Source organism: Martes martes (genome assembly GCF_963455335.1).
Source record: "Martes martes genome assembly, chromosome: 5".
NCBI classification, from domain to species: Eukaryota; Metazoa; Chordata; class Mammalia; order Carnivora; family Mustelidae; genus Martes; species Martes martes.
Genome location: NC_137892.1, coordinates 70,221,971 through 70,246,505, shown reverse-complemented (window position 1 = coordinate 70,246,505; position 24,535 = coordinate 70,221,971). Strand labels below are relative to the sequence as shown.

Genomic DNA, 24,535 nt, shown 5'->3' with positions numbered 1-24,535 from the left:
TTGCCCTAGACTCAGAGCTAGCCTGGGGAGGATGGAGAGATGGAATGCAGGGAAGTATGGGCTGTGGGCCCAGGAACCCTCTGTTGCCTTTGCAGCCAAGGTGAAGACCCACTGTGTGCTGGGACCCAATAGCAAACTGCCCATTGACTCACAGGCATATCCTGATTTACTTCAAGTGATTTAAAAATACCCTATATTCCTGTCTCCTCACCAAGTTTGCTAAATCCTTGTCCTTTGTAAAAAGGGAATGAGTAAGTCAGCACAGTCAGAGGACTTTTCAAAGAATTTTGTTTGGTTCTTTGCCAGAATGCCTGCAGGTTATAGGGTTAAATTGAAAGTTTACATTCAGGCCTTTCTACATTAAGAAGTCATGGGTTCCTGATTGTCAGGCATCAGACACAATTCTATTTTGGGGAACAAAATGGGAATTGCGCAGTATCCTAGCAAAGAGAGAAAATATACATTGATTAGTGGTGTTGCAGGTGGGCAGTCTTTAAAAGGATTAAAAGACTGGAACACGGTAATTACCATCAAAGAAATTTCGAACTGCTGCATGCAATATTATGTAAGAATGTTAGTTATTTATTAAATTCCTTTATATCTTTTGTTACTGTAACTTACTTATGTGCTGCCTTGGCACCTAGATCATAAAATTGCGTTGCTTATTTGAAAACATTAAATTATGGGTGGGTGGGTATTACCCACCTATAAAAACCTTTACTGTGTTAACAGTTGTGTTGGAGCTAGGTGGAAATAGTTCACTGGACTGGTGAATGTAGCCAAAGACATTGGAGGCATAGTCTTGTGAATCTGGGCAGCATATATCCTGTTGATGTGTGGGTAGTTCCAGCTTCAAACTGATCCTAGGAGGGTTACATTACACAGGTGCTGCCAGTGTCTCAGGCTGCTGAGTCTTCTGCAGTCCTGGGGAGAATGTGAGGGTAAGAGAAAAAAGAACTTGTCATTGTCTAGATAAGATAGTTGCGTGACTGTGGATTAATGTTCCATGAATTCCCCTAGGGAGGAGCTGAGTTGTTAGAAATTGTGTAGTCAGGGGCCTGGGATATCCATAGAGGGCATAGATGCCAAGAGGGATACAGGTGGCAGAAGCTTCAGCTCATACAGCAGAAGTGGGCAGCCTTCCAGAAGTTTGTGTCCAGTATTCGCTCATTCACTAGTTTATAGACTTCTTTGGCAAGGATGCATTTTACTGAAGTCTCTTTACAAGAAAATTTGCATTGTCCAAGATACTGGGTCCTGAACTTGATGGAACTCTTGCCAAGTTGTAGTGGCTTTTTTGGTCAGGTATGTTTGTAAAAGAGCCACCAACACTATCAGTGAGGCCACTGTCACAGAGAGTAAATAAAAAACAGACTTTCGGGATTAATCTGAGGGGGTCAGAATATGCTGGCAAAGAATCTGCATCGTTTTCCCTGTGGACATACCTGGTCTGTCTTCGGTCAGCAAAGCATGTTGAATTTGTCAAAAGTCATGGCCCTGGAGCCAGACTGCTGGAATGTGAACTGGGATTCCAGCTCCCAGTTGCTGAGTGTTACATTGGCCAAGGTACTCAATTCTCTGTGCCTCAGTTTCCTCCTCTGCAAAGTGAGACTATTGATAGTGCTGCCTTGGGTTATGGAGAAGAGCGACCATGTTGATGCACGCATAGTTCCTAATGAACATTAGATGGCAATGGTTGAGTGAGTTAATACACATCCAGCTCCCAATAAGTGTTAGAGGATGCCTGTGATGACCATGAAGACAGTGACAGTCCTCGAAATGGGTGTGGCTGTCAGGAGAAAGTATGAGGCCCGCATCGGGTCGACGTTCCCACCCCTTCTCCCTGGCCAAGGCCGCCGTGCACTTGGCCACAGGACACTGTCCAATTGCTGCCCAGATGACTAGTCAGTGCTCGCTCTTCTCTTACAAACGTTGCTCTCCAGATGCTTAGCTCGCGCCGACTTTTGGCCAACCTTGAATTGTATGGATTGGTCTTCCTGGCCTTGATGTTGTGGAGTCCCAGAAGACAGGAATGGTGTGTTCTTAGAATCCTAGCATCACAGAAGATGAGGGTTTTGTTGATTTTGGGTTTTTTTGTTTTGTTTTGTTTTTATTTTATTTATTAAAGATTTTATTTATTCGACAGAGGAAGATCGCAAGTAGGAGAGAGGCAGGCGGAAACAGGGGGGAAGCAGGCTCCCTACTGAGCAGAGAGCCCCGTGCAGAGCTCCATCCTAGGACCCTGAGATCATGACCTGAGCCAAAGGCAGAGGCTTAACTTACTGAGCCCCCAGGCACCCTATTTTGTGTTTTGTTTTTGAATCAGACAAAGACCCAAAATTCCGCACAGCTCTCCTCACACAGAAAGTTAAGTTTCTCCTTTTAAAAACAGTGAGGGTTGGGAATTAGTAGAGACATCTACGTTTTGGCATCTGGGTTGGGGATTGCTATTGTCAGTCATCAGGTTCCTTGGGGTTCTTTTTCTCTTTGCACAGATTTAGCCTCAGGCTAACATAAGCATAGTTTTCAGGTTGGTAAAACCTTGACCCATCATGGGGCCTCTTGGTATGGTGTCTCCTCTTCAGGACCATTGCATATCTGCATAGGCGTGCTGTGACCAGGGGCCCCGGTGGTTGCTGAGGACTGTGTAGGGAAGGGAGTAATGAAGAGAGACAGACAGGGAGCGAGAGAGAAAGGGAAAACAAGGGGGTGGATATAATATTCCCCATTCTGTTAAGAATCTCACCAAACTGGCCCACTGGGTTGTTGAAATAGAACAAGCCATAGGCAGCAGCTGGTGGAAAGATCTATCCAACGTACTAGTTGAGGATTTTTTTTCCCCCCAAAAAAGACCTACATTGCCAGGAAAAGCTAACAAAAATTTCAAGGCAGATTTGGAGGAATTAAATTATTCTTAGGCATGTTGCCTGGTTTCCAGGCATTTAGGGATATGTAAATTTTCATGTTCCTTAGAGTTCTGTGTCTCATTTGTACAGAGTACATTAGTACTAAAATGAGATTTGCTAGTCCTACATTTTTGTGTGAATTTCTGCTGTGAATATTTAATTTGATTCTGGATCCATCAAACGGAGAGGTTGTCTTCAAACATAATACAGTTTATTTTTCTAATACACCATGCTAGTTGCTTTAGTTTTTTTTTTTTAATCTGATGACTGAAATGCAAAGTTAAGACTACTATCTCAAATTAGTATTCTTATTACTCAAAGGTTTCCAGTGTTTGTTTTTGCTTCTTTTAATATTAACTCTCCTAAGTGTGTTACTGTACTACCACAAAGAGTCTCTAACCACATAAAGTTGAATACTTGACACTTCTGAATACCAGCATCGTGAGCTGTGATTATATTTTGCATATTAAGATACACACACTGGCGAGTTCCTGTAATACTGAACTTCTCAAGTGGCCCCCTTATTAAAACTCACGGGAGCTCTCTTTGATATAGCACACTGATGTTATGTGGCTCTCGTTTATTGCTTTGTTACTCAGCCAGCTTAACTTTAACCTTTCAGTTGCTTTTACTTTTTATAATGAAGATAGTGCTGAGAAGTGACCGGAGTGCAAAGTGTGTACATGAACGCCCTGTGCTGTTGGCAAGCCACGTGCTGACTTTCTCTCTAGAGAGTCTTTAATTCCTCTGCTTCCACAATGTTGCAAGAAAAAAAAGCAAAAACTTGCACTGCTGGTTTCCCCCTGCACCAGGCTATCTTTCCAGGGTAATCTCGGGCAACCATTTCTACTTCCTCTTCAGGTTCTTAACTCCTTCAATTCTGGGACTGTCCTCGATGTCTCTAGACTGGCGGCTGGTTTCTCAGAAGTCAGTGATGATAGGGTGATGCAGAGCCCTGGGTTACCTAGCCTTGCCTCACTTTCCTCCTGCTGGAGGCCCCTGCAGGATTTGGTCTTAGGGATCACCTTTTCCCACCCAAATCCTCTTGTCCGTTGTTCCCCAGGTAAGACCGACAGAGCCTGTCTCCAAACCTTGACTTTGCTTTTAAGGCTGCTTTCAGTGAACCCCAGTGTGTTTGAGCCTCGGATCATTTTTTAATCTCCGATATTTTTTTTTCTTGGGAGCTCCTCCCTTCCAGTGAGTTCAGTCTCACCTTATTTGCAGCTGATCAGATCTGTAGCGGGTTCCCTCTCTTGAATCACAGGCTGGGTTTGCCCCTGAGCCCCACCACACTAGCAGTTGTATGCCCAGCATTCCCTAAAGCCCACTGGCGTTAACTCTGGTTTGGCCTTCTGCTCCTGTTCCGTCTTGACTCTGATTCAAGCATCACCACTGCACTCGTGCTTTCTCTGCAGTGTCTCTTGCTTCATCCCTCCCCTTCCCTACCTTCTGCCACCTTGGTTCACACGCTCGGGGCCTTTTGCCTACACCACTGTAGTTCAACTTTCATCCTCCCTGCTGCATCCCTTTTGCCCATCCGTCCCATTCCCCGTAATTAGACTGAGATTCTTCAAGTGCCCCTCTCTCATGGTGTTGCTCCCCTTTCTCTAAGCGTCTTCAGTGGCTCCCGAGTACCCCCCGCCCCAAGCTCAGTGCAGGCATGTGTCATGTCATATAACCCCTCCCTGTCTTTCTAATCCAATTCTAGTGTTCCCTCTTTGGCCTCAGACGCTTTGGACTGCCTGTTCTAGCTCTTCCCAGAATAGGACATTTGCTTAGTCACATCTGTACCTAAGTTCATGCCACACATTCCATTGTGTCTTTAGATCCCTGCAGTTAGACGCGGTTTCTCCCTCGCCGGAACCCAACAGCGTTTCGTCTCTGCCTGTCTTCTGCACTTTCCCTAGTCTTACGGTTCCTTGTGTCCCGTTCTTATCTGAGAGACATTGCCACATGCCAGTACACCTCCCACCCCTGCCTAATGTTCTTGGAAGGCAGGGACTGTCTCACTAATCTTTGTTGTATATATCATGTTGAGCAATAGCACGCTGGCCCGAGTGTGTATGCCAAATTGATTAAATACTTGTTGAATGGAAATAGAAATTCAAATTCACACAGATGGCAAAGTGTGATGTTCATTCATAAGTCTTGTTTTTCCTCTGCTAGGTGAAGCTCGCGTGTGGAGTGACACAGTCAAATCAGACGCCAGATGGACAGTGAGACAAGAGTGTCAGAAAGGATTGGGCCACGCTGCGAGAATCAGCCTGGAGGCCAAGTGTTGACGAGCTGCTGAAAAGGAAGCCAGTGGGAGGACTGTGGGCCGCAGAGGAAGTGGCACCCTGTCTTCAGTCACACCATTGATGGAGGACAGATGGACAGCCGGACAGCCAGTCACCTCTCCTCTTAAACCTTTGGAGAGTTGTCCTTTGTCCTCTGCTGGACACATATTAGGAATCTTAACATACACTCTGAATTCGCTTTCCACAGAAACATAAGACCAGACTGCAGCGGGAAACCGGACTGCTCTGTTGCATGGTCGCAGACTCGCCACCATGAGTGCCGAGGGCTACCAGTACCGAGCACTGTATGATTACAAAAAGGAACGAGACGAAGATATTGACTTGCACTTGGGTGATGTCTTGACTGTGAATAAAGGGTCCTTAGTAGCTCTTGGATTCAGTGACGGACAGGAAGCCAGGCCTGAAGAAATCGGCTGGTTAAATGGTTATAATGAAACCACAGGGGAAAGAGGAGACTTTCCGGGAACTTATGTTGAATATATTGGAAGGAAAAGAATCTCACCTCCCACACCAAAGCCCCGACCACCTCGACCCCTTCCTGTTGCACCAGGTTCTTCGAAAGCTGAAGCAGATAGTGAACAACAGCAAGGTTAGTATTCCCGAGTGATTGCTTTTTATGTCTTTTTTTTTTTTTTTTTTTTTTTTTAAGGAAAAGCCAGAGATTTGTGTCGGGCTGTTGTCCTCAGGGAAGGGCTCATTTTGGCAATTTTATCTGAATTTACGCATGGTATATAAAAGCTTGGTCAATCATTACAAGACTAGAAATTTGTGTTTGTGGGGTAGAGTGTTGTAAAAAGAGGGAGATGGTATATGAGAACCTGTTTCATAAACATTTTTAAACCCTGTTATTATAGTTGCCATGGAATTAAACACTACTGCGTTCTTCCTCTTGTAATTGGTATTAATATATTTAAATAATCATCAGGGGAAAGTAGAGGGTAAGTCAGTATATTTAACGTTAATTTAACGTGTATGGAAAAATGTCGGGAGCAGTAAAGTGACCACAGAACTCAGCAGGGAAGAAAGCATTGTTTTTATAACCTGGTGTCTCCCTCTTGGTTTCCTCTCCAGAAACACTGTGGCTTTAGCTGACGCCTAATCCCGTACTCAGTATAGGCAGAGAGGGAGTTCTCTCCCTTCACGGCAAGGCTGTTTCCTAACACTATTGCCTCTAGTGTGCTTGGCCATCATGAGGGGAAAAAAAATTACTGAATGCTTTTCTTAAATGGAAACCACCTTGATTCAGTACCCGCTCCTTGTTTATTATTGGAGATGGGCCACGCTCGAGCTTTGTGCACAGCTGGTCACTGAAGGTTTTTCTGCTGTGCAGTGTCAAGCAGAGACAGGCCCTTTGCTCAGCTTTGCTGTTTCGACCTTTGTTAAATACTCATTTCCGTGTTAGTAAATTTCAAGCTTTTTTTCCCTCATAATTTTTTTTTTCTTCTCAGACTGAGAGGGGTTTGGAAAGGTAGGTTTAAAACCCCGCAGCGGTTGCATGTGAAGTAGAACTGCCCATGGTATTACAGTGTGTTTCTGGGAGGGATTCTGATACTCTTCTGCCTTCTTTAAGCTGGCTCCTTGCAGCACTTACAAATGAGGTAGCATGGGGTTAAAGGAGCAAAATGCAAGGTAAAGGCCTGCCTTTTAGCACTGGGTCATAATATGACAGGGAATCTTTTATAAAAGTCAAGCATCCCTGCCTAGAGATACCTAAAGGGGCACGTGCCCTTTCCTCCCCCTCCCCGACCCAAAAGGGATACTTGTTGGATAAAAGTGATACCGAACTTTATAAATAATGTCCAAATGTCTTTTACCCTACAGTTGAAAAGCAAAAGTAAATTTTTCTTCACAGGTAAGTCAGAAAACCTTGACTGCATATGTAAGATACGGTTTTTTTCAACCATTGCATTTCATTGAGCAGATTGAAGGTGTATACGTTACTAGTTTGTTTTTTTTTTCCCCACCAAACTCTGTATTTTAACTTGACTGTTTATTTTTTAAGTTAAAAAAAAACCAAACACTTAAAGTAGGCTGATTTTAAAGGAAAAATTATTTAATTTTCCCAGAATACAAAAGATGACAGAATCCTACAAGTATCTGTGTTGGATTAGAGAAGATTATTTAAAAGGTGAAAAGAAGGGGCATCTTGTCAAGATTAGTGACATACAGATTTTGTAAAAATAATTTCTAGGCAAAATTGCATTTGATAACTGCTATTAGGTATAACTTTCATTATAAGTAAAATGATTTTCTCTTTTTAGGTCCTAAACTATTTTATAATGCTTTCTTTCTCATGTGATGCAGTGACAATGGAGATTTTTCACAGCCTTTTCTTTTTTCTTTGTAACACATGAAAAGGTAGAGTAATTGAAGATTTTTAGCAGAATTTAGGAAAGAAACCCATGATAATGTGCATTCAGGTATTAGAAAGAGTGAGCCTAAATATAAATGAGAAATTAGAAGTAACTAAAAGGTTGAGAAGGGAGTAAGGGGAGGTTGTGAGGGGAGTGTAGTAATAAACATTAGGTTTTCCAGAAATGTTAGTCTTCTGTTCTCATTTAAATAGGAGGGGCGCCTGGGTGGCTCAGTGGGTTAAAGGTCTGCCTTCTGCTCAGGTCATGATCCCAAGATCCTGGAACCGAGCCCCACATTGGGCTTCCTGCTCTGCGGAGAGCCTGCTTCTGCCTGCTGCTCTGTCTGCTTGTGCTCTCTGTCTCTCTGCCAAATAAATAAATAAAATCTTCTAATATAAATAAATAAAAAATAGGATTTGTCTGAAATGAGGACTCAGTAGCTCCTACTAGTTGCCTGTCACATTGTTAAGGAAGTTAGTTGTAAAGACAAACATATATGTTGGAACTATGGGATTCTGGCTTCTTTTGCCCACGTGGTTGTTTATTTGGAAGCCTTTACAGTGACACACTGGAGCAGTGAGAGGATGGTTCTTTTCTTACTGGAGTTGAATTGTTTAGCACTTTTTTTCTTTTTACTTTGCATACTTGATGTATCCTGTTTTTTGTGTTTGACCTTCTTTGTTTTACTTAGAAGGTTACCTCTGAGGCCTGAGGTCCATGCAGGTCTCCTGTTGAGACAGTTTCATGGGGAGAGTTGCCCCCCCCCCCCCCCCCCGTCATGGGCAGGGGATAGACAGAGGGTGTTCACGCCTGCCTGCCTGCCTGCCTGCTAATTGTGTGGTTCTTGTCTCCTCCTCTTGGAGCCTTCTCTCTCCTTCAAAGAAAGTTGTGATGGGACTCTGGCCACAAGTAGATTGTGTGAGGGATTGCTCCTTACATAGTAGAAGCCACTTTTCCACTTCTCCTTGAGTGTTCCTGGAAATAAAGCTGTGAAGTTGAGCTTTTGAAACTCATTTGAAAATCTGCTAAACCTTCCACCGGTACATTTTGCGTGTAGCCTCTTAGGAAGCCCAGCCTGTCGATTGAATTGCGTTTGTTCATTGGACATTGTTGTATTTACCGCCTTCAAAGTCATTCAGTAAACGTGAGCTGCGTCGCTGTTTTGTGCTGGCAAGTAGTGATGACAAATGAAGTCAAAATTCGAGAGAGGTAGCGTGCCTTCTGATACTGTGTCCTTTCCCCTCCCGCCTCAGGGCTGTGCTTCCTTCCCTCCCCTTGGCCAGCTCTTCCTCACACATCCTTTGGGCAACCTGCTCTGCTCTCTGCTCCCATCTTCTCATGGAGGCTGGCTCTGCTCACCCTATTTCACGGGGTGACCTGCCCCTCTGCTTTTGCAAACCATTTATTATCTAACTGGCTATAGAATTTACTTCCCATGTTGATATGGGTTGTATCTTCCCTCTGCTAGAGTGTAGGCTCCATGACAGTGGGAATCTTGGTGGTTCTTCCATTATCCCGAGTATCTAGAACAGTACAATAGGTTGTCAGTGGATAAAGGCTTGCTTTTGAGGTTCTTCATCAAAATGTTTCCTACCCAGGTGATTTTATTTTATTTTATTTATTTTTAAAGATTTTGCTTATTTATTTGACAGAGATCACAAGTAGGCATAGAGGCAGGCAGAGAGAGAGGAGGAAGCAGGCTCCCCGCTGAGCAGAGAGCCCGATGCGGGGCTCGATCCCAGGACCCTGAGACCATGACCTGAGCCGGAGGCAGAGGCTTGACCCACTGAGACACCCAGGCACCCCCATCCAGGTGATTTTAAAGGAGAGCCATGCACTCTGTCTGTCATGGGCAGGCACACGAGGCTGTAACATCCTATTCTGTTATTAGAAATCGCAGTTTATTTGTTTTCACATCATTCACATCTGAGGAGTCTTGCAGCCTCGGCCTTGACTGTTGCATTCTACGTCTCCAAAACTCATTTCCTACTCCAGTGCTTAGGATAGGTTGTTCTGCTAGCGGGAAAGTGTGTTAAGATAGTGGGTTCTGTCATCCACTTCAGCAAAGTGATTAGAACATGTGTCAGGATCAGCAAGTGTCCTCAGGCACAGCTTTTATTCCCTCTCCCCTCCTTTCTTCTCCTTCCCTTTGCATGGGGGCTAAAATTGCCAAGAGGAGTGTCACGTTACACTTTCCCTCAATGGGGTGAAGCCCTGTGTGACCTACTTTGGAGAGAACCTGCTCAGTGTTGAATGCAGGTGAAGGGTGTGCAAAATGGGTGTCACATGGTCATTAGGGGAGCCATGCTGTTGAAAGACAGTACTCCAGCTCTTTCTGCATTAGGCTCTTCAGACACCGGCATTCCATTCCCAAACATACAGCCCCATTCGACCACGGTCCCGGTTTCCTCTGTACACAAAGAATAATGGAGGTGGAGATGTAGGGATAGGGGAATGAAAATGTTTTCCTTCCTTTTATAAGTAAGCTGTCCAGCGGGGCTATTTCTTGAGACAGTATTCTGCGATTCATTAATTAAAGTCATACCAATGCACACTATTTAGACTAGTGAGATTCTAGTAACTAGAATCTCGTTTATTGTATAGACTAGTGACCATGTTACTTTGTAACGGGAACATTGGAATCTGCTAACTGGAGAGAGCACTTAGGAATTTGAGTTCATACCCACCTCCATCCCCCATCCACACCCCTTACCGGCTCCCACTTTGGACCCTGACAGTGAGTCCCAGGTCCCAGCTGGTTCCACATATAAAACACAAAAGCACACATTGGGTGAGGCCTATTTTAAATTTTGATTAGAATTCTTTATAAGCAGAAAAGAAAAAAAGCATGTACCTTGCTTTCAAGGTTTCCCTGGCCACGTTATTTCTACATTTCTCATAGTCAGCATTTAAGTGCTCCTCCATGGTTGTCATTCATCGTCTAAAAAGCGAGGCTGTAGTAAATCACAGAAATTGACTACACTGTACAGAGGTCACAGAAGACAGCGACCCAAATTATACACCTTTGCTGAGCCTCATGGTCATAACATAGTGCTGATGCTTACCCAGACAGCACCTGTGAAAGTAGTTTTCTTTGCGTCACAAATTCCTGCCTTCATGAGTTCTGTTTTGGTTGGGATTATGCCTTGTCATAACTTTCTTCACCTGTTCTCCGACTTAAGTGAGACTTTGCTGTGAATTTGAGGATTGTCCGTTTGAGCTCCCCTGAACAGTGGGTTGAGACCTCGGACTTGCGGTCTGCATTGACCATGCCGCTTTTGTGAGAAAGCAGGGCTGGTTAGAGGGTATTTGAAGATAAAGCCTTAGAGCCCTGCCTCTAACTACCCGCTGGAAAAATTAATCAGAACACTAGGGCTTTTACCCAGGTATAAAAACTTAAGTGTCTGACCTCTGTGTTTTAATACGAAATGAAATTCATTTCCAAAAGATATCATAAATATAACTGATTAAGAGTAGGTCTGGAGAAAACAAATGTGATAATTATTTTTGATAAAATCAGATGAGCTTAACCACTTCTCTTAAGATCCCAGAAGGAATTACTCACATATTAAGTTACATGTTGTGATAGAGTTCTCCTGCCTGAGTGCCGGCATTTCTTTTCTTTTTTTTTCCTGTTTCAAATCTTTTTACTAAATGCTTGATTTTTAAGGTATTTTTCCTGTGGTTTTTAAAGGGGTTTTTTTGTTTGTTTGTTTATTTTAAAGATTTCATTTACTTATTTGACAGAGATAGCACAAGTAGGCAGAGCAGCAGGGAGAGGGAGAAGCAGGCCCTCTGCTGAGCAGGGAGCCGATGTGGGACTCTATCCCAGGACCCTGGGATCATGACCTGAGCTGAAGGCAGCTGCTTAACCGACTGAGCCACGCAGGCGCCCCATGAATTTTAAGTTTAATTATTTTGTCTCCCTAGAAATTTGAAGAGAAAGAAAAGTAACCCTAGTTAGTAATTTGCATATCCATGGGTAGTTGAGAAGGAAACTGACAGAGAAAAGATTTTCACATCTTTCCTACTTATTAGTGGAAAAGTTCTGCCCTGCTCAACCTGGATGACCATGTTAGGAATTAAAAGCAAAACCCTAGGGACGCCTGGGTGGCTCAGTCGGTTAAGCATCTGCCTTCGGCTCAGATTATGATCCCAGGGTCCTGGGATCGAGCCCCGAGTTAGGCTTCCTGCTCAGCTTCTCCCTCTCCCTTGGCCTGCTGCTCTGCCTACTTGTGCTCTCTCTCTATCTCTCTGTCAAATAAATAGGGATAGGGGAATAAAAATGTAAATAATAAAATAAAATAAAAAATAAATAACTAAAAGCAAACCCTAAGGGGGGGATGAGTAGGGAGTTCCTCTTGGTACTGCCAGAGGGGGAGACATTCCTCCCTCCTTCCTCCAGTCTGTTATTTGACCAGAAGAACTTGATATTTCTCTTTCCTGGAGCTGTGGTGACAGTTAAGTTCAAGGTTACAGATAAGACATTGCTTGAGGAAAAGATTTCTGCCATGTTACCATGACATGTGTCATTTAGAATCACAGAGCTATGGTATGCAGGTTGCATTTTCTTAAGTGAGATATATGCTCAGATGATTGCATTAAGGCTTCTGGCTTGAGACATTTCACTCTGTGCCTTTTTTTTTCCTCCCAAAATGGGTAAAGTGTCCAAAGTCCATATCTGTACTACCTAAGTAAAGCCTCACACCTCTGATTGGAGCAGGATCTCTGTTAAGTGGAGTGAGCCTATTTTGTTTCCTAGCAACCAAGCTAATGATGATGTTTTAATGAAATTTTCCTTGTCATAAAAGTAGAACTCTATATTTTGAAAATGTTTCTTTTTTAGTTTAGTTGTCAGTAGATTCTTTGATAACTTTGACGTCCTTCTTCTCTGGTTTCTAGGTAAATGCATCTTTGTCTAAAACAGGAGAAATTCTGATTAATGAGCACCTCTCCAGTAAGTCAGAGTTTGAGAAAATAAACAATTCAAATTCTTAAATTCAACAACAAAGGGTGTCTTACATCTGCTAAGTAGCGTCCAAAAAGGGGAGAACTTTGTACCTCTGGCAAAAAAGAATACCAAATACATGATGCCATTTACATATCCATGTTTTTCTTAGTAAAAGAAAACAGATGTTAGCAGTAGAACTGGCTGTTGCATATATGTGTGTCTTTGTTGCGAACAAATTTCCATGAGGAATGACATCAAATTGGTTTGAAGGCTGAAATGGGATAAAATAACTTGGTGTGATAGCTAGAAATGAGAAACATAATTGCATGATGGATTATATCTAATGTTTTGAGGTCTTGGTTGATTTTATAGCATTCGGTAGCAAAACAGTTCTTAGGTTTTCATTGAAACTAATCTAAATAGAGGAGGTCAGAGTGTACTAGAAGTTGGCTATATTTTAATTCCTGGGGTATAATTTCCCTAAAATGTCAAGTGTAACAAAATACTGTCAAAATACTTTGTAAGTGTATTATTCTTTCTTATTCATTTCTATAAATGACCACAGTATTTTGTTTTTACTATGATAATCCTATGCACTATACATTGTTAAATCATCTGATAAAGTAAAACTTTGCAAGTAAAAATAAAAACAAGCAGCAGATCTTTCTGTTTAATTATGCATGCGGAACTTTGTCCCAGTAGCTTTATGCCATCTGACGTATGGCTTTCGTTTTCAGGAATACCTTTCTGGACACTGTCTTGCTTGGAGGTGTTGGCATTCATCTGCTCATCTCTTTCCATTTGGTCACACTTACCATGTGGTGCCTATAGATTCTTCTATCCTGTCACAGTTTGATGCATATTGAAGTTCTGACTGTAAATTTATTACACTGCATTGTAGGAGACTCTTTGTAATTTGGTGACCAAATTTGGTATCCAAGATAGTAGAGATGTTGGTATAAGTGAAATAGAAATCTCTGTGATACAGTATTTGAGTCAGAAATCCCACTCTGCTTTGTTTCCTATAAATTCCTTAACCCCTTTTTTTTTTTAATTCCTTAACTCTTCTAATCCAGTGTTCTCTAGTTATAAAATAGAGGTAGGTACTGTCTCTTCTGATTTTTGACTGTATTTTAGTTTTAGCCTTGCTGCCACTTGGTCAGTAAAAATTTCTTTATTCCTACTTAAAGAATTGTTGAGATACATAATCCAGGAAACTTAAGTTGTCCCCAGTAGTGTTTCCCCAGTACATCTGCCCAGAAGGCAGAAGAAGGGACTTAGGTTAAAAAAAAAAAAAAAAAAAAAAAAGCTAAGATAGTTGGGCAGATGTGCTCACGTGACCTTGTGGCAAGACCTGATGTGGGGGTTGGACTGTGAGATCAGATGGGATTATTGCTGATGAAGGTGCCAGATTGGTAGCAAGATTTTGCAAAACTGCCTACAAAATGATCTTAAGGTGCATATCACCAGTATGAGAATTTATGCTTTCCCTCTGTTGGTGGACTCTCAGGAATGGCTGACGTCTAAGTGAGTTTGTGACTTCCGGGTTGACACATTGCAGCTCATGAATGAATGAGGAGATACTCATGGAATCCCTGCCTTGTACGATGTCTCTGTGGTGTAACTAAATTTTTTGACGTGATAGGAGCTCAGATTTCCTAAGGATTTGTGTTGTGGATTTTTTGTTAAATTCTTCAAGGCAGGTAGACAGGGTGGTGGTTATAACGTTTGTCTGTTGGGGTTATAAAGATTTGTTTATTCAGAGCTCTTCAGATTTATGTGATAGAGGTATTGGAGTGTGTGCCCAAGAGGTAACACATTAGCATAGGCATTGGGCAGGGCTGCTTTGTAGTAAAGTCAGCCAGATAGTGGGCCTGGGGTCAGTCATCCTCATCCTCCAAGCTTACCCCCAGGAAGGGACCTGCCATAGGGCCCTTGATTTGGCACGTGGTACCATTGACACTGAGAAAAAGTCAGCTCCAGCTTGTTGCTGGGTCTTGGAAAATTCAGTTTTCAAAGTTACTTCAGGTTGCAAAGAAGATAATCTACTGTGAATCGACATTAAATACCACTGGGTCTATTTTTATCATGTTTTTAAAAATAATTTTAAATGTTTAAGAATGTTGCTTCTTTATCAGTGAATGGTTCTTTTGAAATATATCTTTCTGTCCCTGTGTCCTAATTATAGAAACATAAGTTGAATGTTTGTATCATTACTTTGTAATTTGAAAGTATTAGACAACATGGCTAACTTGCTTTTTTAGGTAGCCAAAAAGTAAATTTCCCAATATTGAAGGAGAAAGATTGATTCAAAAAAGTTAGAGCAAGATGACTTTGTTGCTAAATAACACTGATCATCTACTGAGTACCAAGGAATGAGATTTAATGAATCTGGCTAGAATATATCAGAAATATATAGTGTAGTCATTATATCACACTTAAATACATGGATGTATTTAAATGCTGAAAATGCCTTTTTCAAAATGTACCTTAAACTAACAAAATAAAGGTCACCAAGGCTTTAAAATTAAAAAAAAAAAAAAAAGAGGGGGGACCATAAAATCTGCAGGCTTAGTTCGCCAGGCATTCTGCTAGGCATTTCATAGCCATTTTCCATTTGATTTTTCTGTCCATCCTGCAAAGATTGCATTGTTAAAATCATTTTCCAGATTAAGAAGCTAAAGCTCAAATGATTTTGTAAATATTTAAGAAGAAAGGAGCTTCATAGAAGGGACATTCAGACGGTTCAGAGCCCTCCAACACATAGCTGTGTGGATCTTGTTTTAAGCAGTCCTTTGTGAAGTTATCAGTAACTGAAGAAACCAGATAGTTTCAGCTTTTTGGGTGGTCTTTAATTATGTTTGTAAGATCTTTCAGGTTTCATTGGCTGTTACGTTCATACAACCACACAACAAATTACCTTTGTTTTACACACGACTCATTGCATTTTCTCATGTCTGTTAAATATATTAAAGGTTTGAGTTACATGACTGACGAGGCCATGAAACTAAAAGTTTTGGGTACGTGTGTGTGTGTATATGTGGTTTTTCTTGAGAAGAAATAAACCTTGATCAGATCCTCAGAAGTTACGTACCATTGATAAATGATTTTCACTCCGTGTCTGTTATTTTGGAAGAAGTTACTGTCTATTTCAAATGTTTCCCTGAATTTTTAACTTTCTTCTTTTTGTCTTATAATTATATCATTTTGATTGAAATGGAGCGCAGGCTGGTTATTACCTGTTTAAAAGCCAGAAAGCTGAGTATGTCCAGCATAAGAATTATGTGTTTTGGCATGTAGATAGTGGCTGCTTGAACTCCATAAATACAAGAAATCCCAAGCTGACTAAAATGAATTTGAAGTCTTAAACCTAAGCCTGAGTTCTGTCAGAGTTAGCAGTAAACGCCATTTTAAAGACTGGCTAAATGGCTAAATTCCTTTGAATGTCAAACTTTATTTCTCAGGAAAGTCAGTCACTGCCAAGTTTATAACATAAACATTGTGTTTCTGTTTCCAGAATTCCAAGGACAGGAGGGTCGATGAGGGCACGTGAAAGGCACAGGTGAATTTTATTTCTGGGTGTTTAAAAGGACAATGTGACATTGCCCAGAGATAGTCTCTCAGAGGCGATGATTGCCAGCAGAACCCCTTGGATGCCTTTATTTTTGCTTATTTTTTTTTTCCCCTTGAAACATTTGAAAGTTTCCTCATTGAAAAAGGTCTCTGCCTGGTGGGCCTGACACAGCCTCGTGAGTCTTCTCACTAGAGTCCCTAAGAAGGTAGAGAAAAACACTTGCATTCTCAAGAGTTATAAAAGCGAGAAGTAGCAGGGCGAATGTCTACCGTAAACTAAACAGAGCCAGGTTTAAGAACATAGGCAGAGTAAGTTCTGACCACCTATAAACAGGGAGGCAGAGCCGTGTCCTCCCCGACTCTCTGCCCGTAATTCAGAAAGAGCCTAGGCAGCTGTCCTCAGGATGCCCTTCTCTTCCTCTTTCTAATCTCTCCCAGTGTTGCTTTTTTATTCAGTGGAAGATCATAGCTCAGAAAATAACCAGCCAGGGTGGTGGGACTGGGGCTATTACTGTTATATCCTGAGAATCTTCCTCCACAAAGGTAAAGTGTTGGAGGTGCGGAAGGATTAGAAAGACCTCTGTTGACTTGGGGTGTGAGTACTAGTTGAGTTCTCCACCATTCAGACCTCAGAAGGCCAGCCAGTAAAGGCAGGAGGTTTTCTTTCAGGCCAGTGAAACTACACTGGAATGAAGACCGCATTGGGAATTGGGCTGGGAACTCTTCATTCTAACTGGCCAGCCAACTCTGGGTCTGAAGCCAGTACCTGATGGATCAGGGGTAACTCAGAGAAAATGCCAGGTCTGGGTAGATTTCTCCTTGCTTAGTGATCACTGATCAGGAAAGGCATAGCTGAGCCTGCTGAACAGCGTTGCCCCAGAAAGGGAAAGGGGAGATCAGATAGGCGATTTTTAAGAAAAAACAGATCAACACCAATGATTTATTACTTCAAAATGACATGGCCCTAATGAAAGAGGGGCAGAAAGCAGTTAAATGTTAGAGTTGGGGGGGAAAAAATGATAGGATGGGATGAAATGGGAGTGAACCATAAAAATAGAGTGAATGTAAAGAAATTAAAATTTCAGTAACACCTTTAAAATCCATATGAGAGACAATAATGCAGCTGAAAATAAAATCAGTGTTGTGAACAAGAAATGTAGACAGACAAAGCTCTTCCAGAATGCAAAGAAAAAGAAAAGTGAGGGGTAAAGATGATAGATACGTGGACCTGAAGATCTAACGTGAGACTTCTAAGTGCTGATAAACAGGAAATTGTATCAAGTCAAAGAGAGCAACATAATAAAAATAACCTTGCATGCATGTGTGCACATTTGAACATGTCCTCCACCTTGTTTATAGGAAATCAATGGAAAGCCGCCTCTAGATGCGTGTTGGCAAAAAAAAAAAAAAAAAGTTTCAAGTATAAAAACATCATTAAAGCATCTAGTCACAATACCCACTTAAGTACCAAGGAATAAAATTGAGGCTTTCTTCTCCTTTATAGCTGTAAATGCCAAAAGACAATAGCAGAGTTTTGAGGAGAAAAGATGGTGACTTGAGAAATGAGGGTCTGGCTTCTTTATATTTGACATGGAAAGGCAGTTAGGAGACACACTCTGATAATATCAGCAAAAGCTCAGAAAGATACATTAACTTGCCTGTGTCCCATGGGAAAACTTAAACATTGTTTTTCATTTAAACTTTGTAATGAGAAAGGCAGAAGTTGATTACCTTGAAGAATAATTACCCAAAGAATAAAACTCTAAGGTGTATATTTTCCAAACACCTAAAAATAAAATGTGTCTTTGAAAACACAGATTGCAGAGAAAGTGTGACAGTATTATGGACATGGGGAAAATCCTTAGCTTGTATGAAAATTTTACAGAAATACCTATGTAAACATGCACGTGTACGTGTGTATAGGTATACAAGTTGAGAGGTGTGGATTTATACCTGCCTGTATTTGTGTTTTCAGCAAATGCTAGTTCTTGGTCAGGGGCTGTGCTAACATTGTGCTCCATTAACTTGTTACTTTTTGTAAGAATTCTATGACATTGGCCTTATAAGTGTTATAAAGGGTAAGAAGTTGAAGTTTAGTTAAATGATAGCCCAGGCTCACAGAGCTAGTGGATAAGTTGGGATCTGACCCCAGACCGTCTGCCACCCCAGCACGGTTAAGCATCTGTACTGCCCAGCAAATGGGCCTTGGGTGGGAGTGTCCACGCTCTGTGATGACACGATATTCCCGGACACAGCCCCTTGGCCAGGAGGGCACCCTTGAGCCAAAGGCAGATGATCCCCTGGCTTGCCAGTGACCTGTGACATGGCCTGATACTAGGCAGTGACATGGCCTGTGACATGGCCTGATACTAAGATTTTTCCACTTTCAGGAAATAGACCCAAGAAAAATGACAGAGAATGAGGCAGTTGTGTGAGTTACTCTCCTTTTCAGCAGAAGGACCTTATCAGAACAGTAGGCCGGGAAGAGGTGATTTAAAGTCATGTTGGAATCTCTGGGGCATAAGTGATTACAATATTAACCTTCAAGTTAGCACTCACTGGACTCGCTAGCGCTTCTTAAAATGGTATATACGTGTAGATGTGACGTTATATCTTTATAAGATGGCATAACATCTGAATATATAGAATAGAATTCATACATAACATCGTATACAAACATGTCTGATAGCACAGTATGTAAAGCAATATAGACAAGTCATTGTTGCTTTGGTGATAGGAATGCACCTTTGTAATTGAGTTTGCTAATTTCACTAAAATCAGCTTTAAAGGATTGAAAGCTAGTTGTAACTTGCCACTCCACTAGCCATCAGATGCTTGTAGTTACTTGTACGGTTATATTGTAACTGTCATTTGTGGTCTAATCTTCCCCATAAGGGAAACTTGAGAAACCCCGTCAGCTTCAACATTTAGAGGAAGTTTAAACATTGGAGCATAAAATTCACAGTTGTTTAGGTTGAAACTCCATTTCCTGTCGGACCACATCTATCCAGCTCTTACGTGATTGGAGTCAGCTAACTGTGGCCCGCACTCAGGACAAGTTTCACAAGATGCACCCAGTGTTTATTTTACTCTTGTCTTCGCCGGCTTCCGGAGTCTGTGCAGCGGACCCTGAGCCCTCCGCCTATCTGATGGCACTGTGGTCAAATAAGGGAATTTGTCTAATCACGTAACTATTTTATTCCCTTAACTGCTGTTGATGAATTCCAGTCTAGCTGTTAACATCCTTTTAGTATTTAGTATTTGGCGTATTCTTTAGCCATCAGTGAAAAAAAATATTTTTTTCATGGGGGAGGGTAGTGTTATCTGTCTATGAGACTAGTTGCCTTTCGTATACTCTGAAAGAGAAAGATGGAGACAGTTGTACAATGATCTTTTTTCCTAGAATACAAAACCATGGTCCCTGCCACCTCTCAGGCAACCCCCACACAATCCGTTTTCTAAATAAAACGTGTTTGAAATACAACTAGGCTTTTGCTTAAGAATCTCTTGATTCAGTGAATCGCTAAGGGACCATCTTTTGCCAGCATCACATGCTGTGTGGAGTTCACATTCTGTAATGTTTAAAATTCTCTATCCTGGGGTGCCTGGGTGGCTCAGTGGGTTGAGCCTCTGCCTTCGGCTCAGGTCACGATCTCAGGGTTCTGGGATCGAGTTCCGCATCGGGCTCTCTGCTTGGCAGAGAGCCTGCTTCCTCCTCTCTCTCTCTGCCTGCCTTTCTGCCTACTTGTGATTTTTCTCTGTCAAATAAATAAATAAAATCTTTTAAAAAAAATTCTCTATCCTAGCAAGTGTGGTTAGTAATCTCCAAATTATGTTATCTCACATTTAATGTATAATTTGCTAAGAGAAGGAAATGAAGAAGGCTGGGAGTTAACAGTTCCAGTAATTGAAGCTTAAAATGAAGGCACAAATGTTTTGCTTATAGGAGTTGAAAAGAAGACTGATAGGGTTAGCCTTTTCCCCGAAATCCATCTCACAGAGTTGATATTTGATGTTTTAGGCAAAGGCAGTGTAGGTTCTCATTCATTTTGCCACCTTATTCTGGACCTTTCACTTAGAGGCATGTCACTGAATGAGTACCTGAATTTTTTATTTGCTAAAAAGGGTGTCTTGGCATTTTTTTTTTTTTATATTACCTTTTTTAGTGCATTGCATCTGGTTGCTACCTTTTTCTTAAACACGTGTTGTAGCATGAGGTGTTTTACATCTGGGATGAAGAGTTTGAAATGTTTTCCTCATGATTCTTAAGGTTTGCTTGGTACACATTGAGCATTTGTTTTGTGCCGGGCACTGGCTGCATACACTGCCTGGGTCATCCCACTTGTTGCTGTTTTCAGGTTGAGGCTTAGAGCTAGAAGCCCAGAAGCAAATACTAGTAAAGGGTAGAGAGCTGGGGTTTGCATGCGGGCTCTGACTTCAGGGTGTGTGCTTTCCCGCATCACACTGTGTCGCACCCTCAAACTGAAACGGGAAGAAAGGGAACCTCTGGCCGTATGAACTTCCCCAGAGGTCATGTCACGTTAGACCAATCACCAAGGCCGGAGGCAAGTATTAAGTAACTATTAGGAAGAGGTGGCCTGTATGTCATAGACTTTTAAGTAGAGTCTCACATCTCTATAATCTTGGGCCATATTCAGTTACTCTCATACTAATATTAAAAATCTTCAAGATCTAGGTATTAACAGTCTCTTCAGTTGGCCCGTATCTTGTTTCTGTCAAGATCATGTTTGTACTTGAGCCATACATGGAACCAGAGACTTAGATGAGACAGTTTGTACCAAATCATCACCATCTTTAGAAGTTTTCTTAGCAGTAAAGAGGGAAGACTGTATGAAATACCGTAAGTTAAAGCAGTGACCTTACTCCGTCCAAGTGAAAGTATTGTGTTATTAGAACATTACCAGTGTTTGAACCTGGAATTGGGCCCATTTATAGCAGTTAAAATCTAGAAGAATGCCTGTGTTTTAATTGCTTGGTTTAGTAAAAGGTTAATCTTAGAGAAGAGATCAGCCCTGATGGAGAGCATGTGAGGCTGGCTACAGATGAGACATCTGGACGTCTCCATGTGATCCCCACTTTGAGCTTGTTCAGAGAGCACAGCAGTCACCCTTCAGTTCCTGTCACACTCCTGAGGGATGAAGGCAGAATAAAAGTCCTTGATACTAGGAGATTCCTTTAAACCAGCAAGATGGATTTAAGGCAGCGGGGTACCCAGAAAGAGAGTTCTTCCGTGGGTAGACAAGCAAGCAGACAAGCTTTCCCAGGCCGGACACAGGAGATAGAGGTAAACCATATTGCTGTAGTTGACACTAAGAAAAATAATTCCACCCCTCATTGGAGTTGGGGTATCCTCTGTAGCTGTGTTTGGGAAAATTCACTGCTGTGAAATGGGAGGTCTGCTGGACTGATGGGCTAGCCTCGGCTTAGCCCGAGGCTAAGCTGTGGTCAAGAATTTCTCAATCCTCAAGGCCTCCTCCTCAAGCTGGCCATTTGCAGACTTAACCCTCAGTTTCTGGGTAAGTTGGAGTGTGTCTATAGGGAAAGCCCCTGGTTTGGGATTAGTCAAGCTTGCCAGAGAAAAATGGATTTAAGCACTAATAAAATTTTCTGACCCCTGTCTCAGAGGTTAACGTTTTCATTTATGTTTTACATGACTCATTTTAAATTACAGTGCTCTATAGATACAGAAAAAAACCTTCCTCTTCCCACCCTCCCCCAGACACCACATAATGGAAAAAGCAAGAATTTTCTGCATAAGCATGCCTTTTTCTTTCTTTCTTTCTTTTTTTTTTTAAACGAAAAGCCAGTCTCTGATGGGACTTTTTCCTGCCAGAATTCCCACTGGCCCACTGTCGCAATTTTTAAAAAGGACATGATGAAAGAGGAAGGCCCATTTTGAGGCCTTTGCAAACTCTGTGTTATGTGAAACGTGCTTGTGTTTCTGCTCTTGGCTATCAGGAGAATGGTTATTTTTGAACCTCTCATAGGCATGTAAAACCTGGGCTCTCTAACTCTTAAAGTGTAACTTTAAGAAAAGATTTGTTTGCTACTATGATGAGACACATAAAACTTTGAAAGGTTTTGATGTTGTGTTTCCTGTTTTAAAAAAAGTGTCCTGTCTTACAAACTCTGACTAGATGAGAGGATTTTCCTCATAGAAAATTCATCTCTGGGAAGAACCATCTGTGAAGGTCATAACCTAGAAGATTTTTGAAGGGAAGTTTCAGTGAATTAAAAGAGGGCAGAATTAGGAAACCCGAAGTTCTGCTCTACCACAGCGATAGCTGAAAAAACCCTTTTCAGCCTGGACCCTGGGCGGTCCCATTGTTGCTCACAGACCTCACTCATTTCCCTTCACAGCGGAGGAGAGAGGTAGCCTGGACCCCACTGGGAGTTTGTATCAACAGTCCGTGCGCCTGGGTGGCTCAGTGGGTTAAGCCTCTGCCTTCGGCTCAGGTCATGATCCCAGGGTCCTGGGATCGAGCCCCACATCGGGCTCTCTGCTCAGCAGGGAGCATGCTTCCCTTCCCCTCTCTCTCTGCCTGCCTCTCTGCCTACTTGTGATCTGTCTGTCAAATAAATAAGTAAAATCTTTAAAAAAAAAAAAAAAAAGCCCTATTTTTCTTTCCTTCTCAGAATGTTCACTGAAGAGAATCCGTATAAACCAACCGTGGCAGACACACACATCCAGTGGCAGTCTTTCTCTGGCTGTAGAGATGGTTTGGTTTATCAGACAGAAAGAAGCTAGCTGCATGGGGACTGGCTCCCAGCCCAGCGCTTGAGGCATAAAGCAAGTGCTCAGTTAACTTTGGTGGCTCTGGGCAGAAATGGGAGTTAGCTTTGGGATTCAGAGTCTGAATAATCTTCCATTAAACAATCACATGGACCAGAGTGATGAGTGACTATCTTAATTGAGACCACATGAAATGGTTCCTTAAGCTTCATAGACAATTGAGTAACTTCGGTTTCCTCTCTTCTTCTTGTTTACTTCCTACTCTTCTAGAATGAGGCATTAGGTATTCTGGTCTCTTACAATGAGAAGATTAAACAGCTGTAGTTTAAATTAAAGCATTAATTTGGAGTGTTCTATGGCCACATTAATTATATCTTGACTAAGATGACATGCCCGTGGATTTGACAGAGGCATATAAGCCACAGTATAGCTTATCAGGAGCAAACCAGTGTTCTGTGAATCACTGATCCTTGGTGATCTTTTACTTACACATTAAAAACCCTTTCAAATTGAAATAATTAGACTTGATTTTTTTTTTTTTTCTTCTAGTTAGGTACAAGAAAAACAAAAGAATCTGAACGCAAAACACAGTTGTGAGAAGTGTATTTGCATGGGTGCGGGAGTGAGTGGTGGAAAATTTGTTCTCTCACTCAGTGGGACTTAGCAGCATGTGTTGAAAGTTTCTTACTTAAATGGGTCTTAATTAAAGACTTTAGGATATATTGCTTTTAATTAGATTATTAAGCTCACTCAGTGGTCCTTGTGAAAACTTGTCTTCTAACTGTGTATTTTATATCAAGAAGTTAAATTTCTTGGTACGATGAAGAGTTTTTGCTGTAACTGTAATTGTAGCTCATGCTGAATGTATTAATGCCACCGTTCACTGAATAGTTGACTGGTCAGATCCATGGTAATTTTTAGTTTTCTCCCTTTGTTTTCTAACAATCATTGTAAGAAGGTGCAGGTTTTCAAAAAATGCACGTCTTTGAACTCAGATCTCATGTGGCAGTCAGTGGGACTAGAGATAAGAAATAATAGCTTCAACTGAACATCACCTAAACTTCTGTAATATTTTATTGAGTAACACATCCCATGGGTTTTATAGATCATTTCTATAGAAGTCCAAAGGAGTGTACAGTCTGATCAACTTCCCTGCGTGCCTTTGGCCCAAGGAATTATTTTTGTCATTGAAGGGACAAACCAGGGGTGAAGTGACTCACAGTTAATTGCCGGATTAAATCAGACATCCAAGTCACTCTGCTTGGGGTTGGTTCTCTGAGACTCAGCTGCTGTCTTCAAAAGGAAGAGAAAGACATTTTAGCATCCTGAAAGAACATAGCGCACAATTTATGATGGGTCTTACTCTTTTTTTCCTTCTTCAAAAAAGCCTTGTGGTTTGAGGAAGATTTTGAAATACTTTTAGACATGAGCAAATTCTTACTATATTTCATAATTATTTATTGCACTGTAAATGGATATACTTAACAGTCGTTGCACCTGTTGGAAAGTTGAGGAATTCTGATAAATGTGCTTGCTTTCTTCATTGATTTCAAGTTAGCTGAGTTTTGAGTATGCTAAGTTTGGATGTTTGAGGGCATTTGGAAGCTATATAGGAGATGGGGTTTCTTACTTATGTAGGATCACTTTTGTTCAACGTCCTTTTTCATTGTTCTCGCTTATGTCAGAACACTTCTGAA

The 24,535-nt window shown here is 41.6% G+C and overlaps 1 protein-coding gene across 2 annotated transcripts in view; it reads left to right on the top strand.

Annotated features, from left to right (window-relative positions):
* PIK3R1 (phosphoinositide-3-kinase regulatory subunit 1) overlaps window positions 1–24,535 on the top strand; it is a gene marked incomplete at its 5' end in the record, with an annotated part of 84,240 nt that overhangs the window by 5,132 nt on the left and 54,573 nt on the right. Inside the window, one exon of one of the 2 annotated variants that reach the window (XM_080805048.1) lies at window positions 5,073–5,795. In XM_080805048.1, coding sequence (XP_080661174.1) covers window positions 5,459–5,795 — 337 coding nt within the window. Of the gene's footprint in view, window positions 1–5,072; window positions 5,796–24,535 lie in introns of those variants that run through there. The other variant, XM_080805049.1, reaches the window with a different exon arrangement.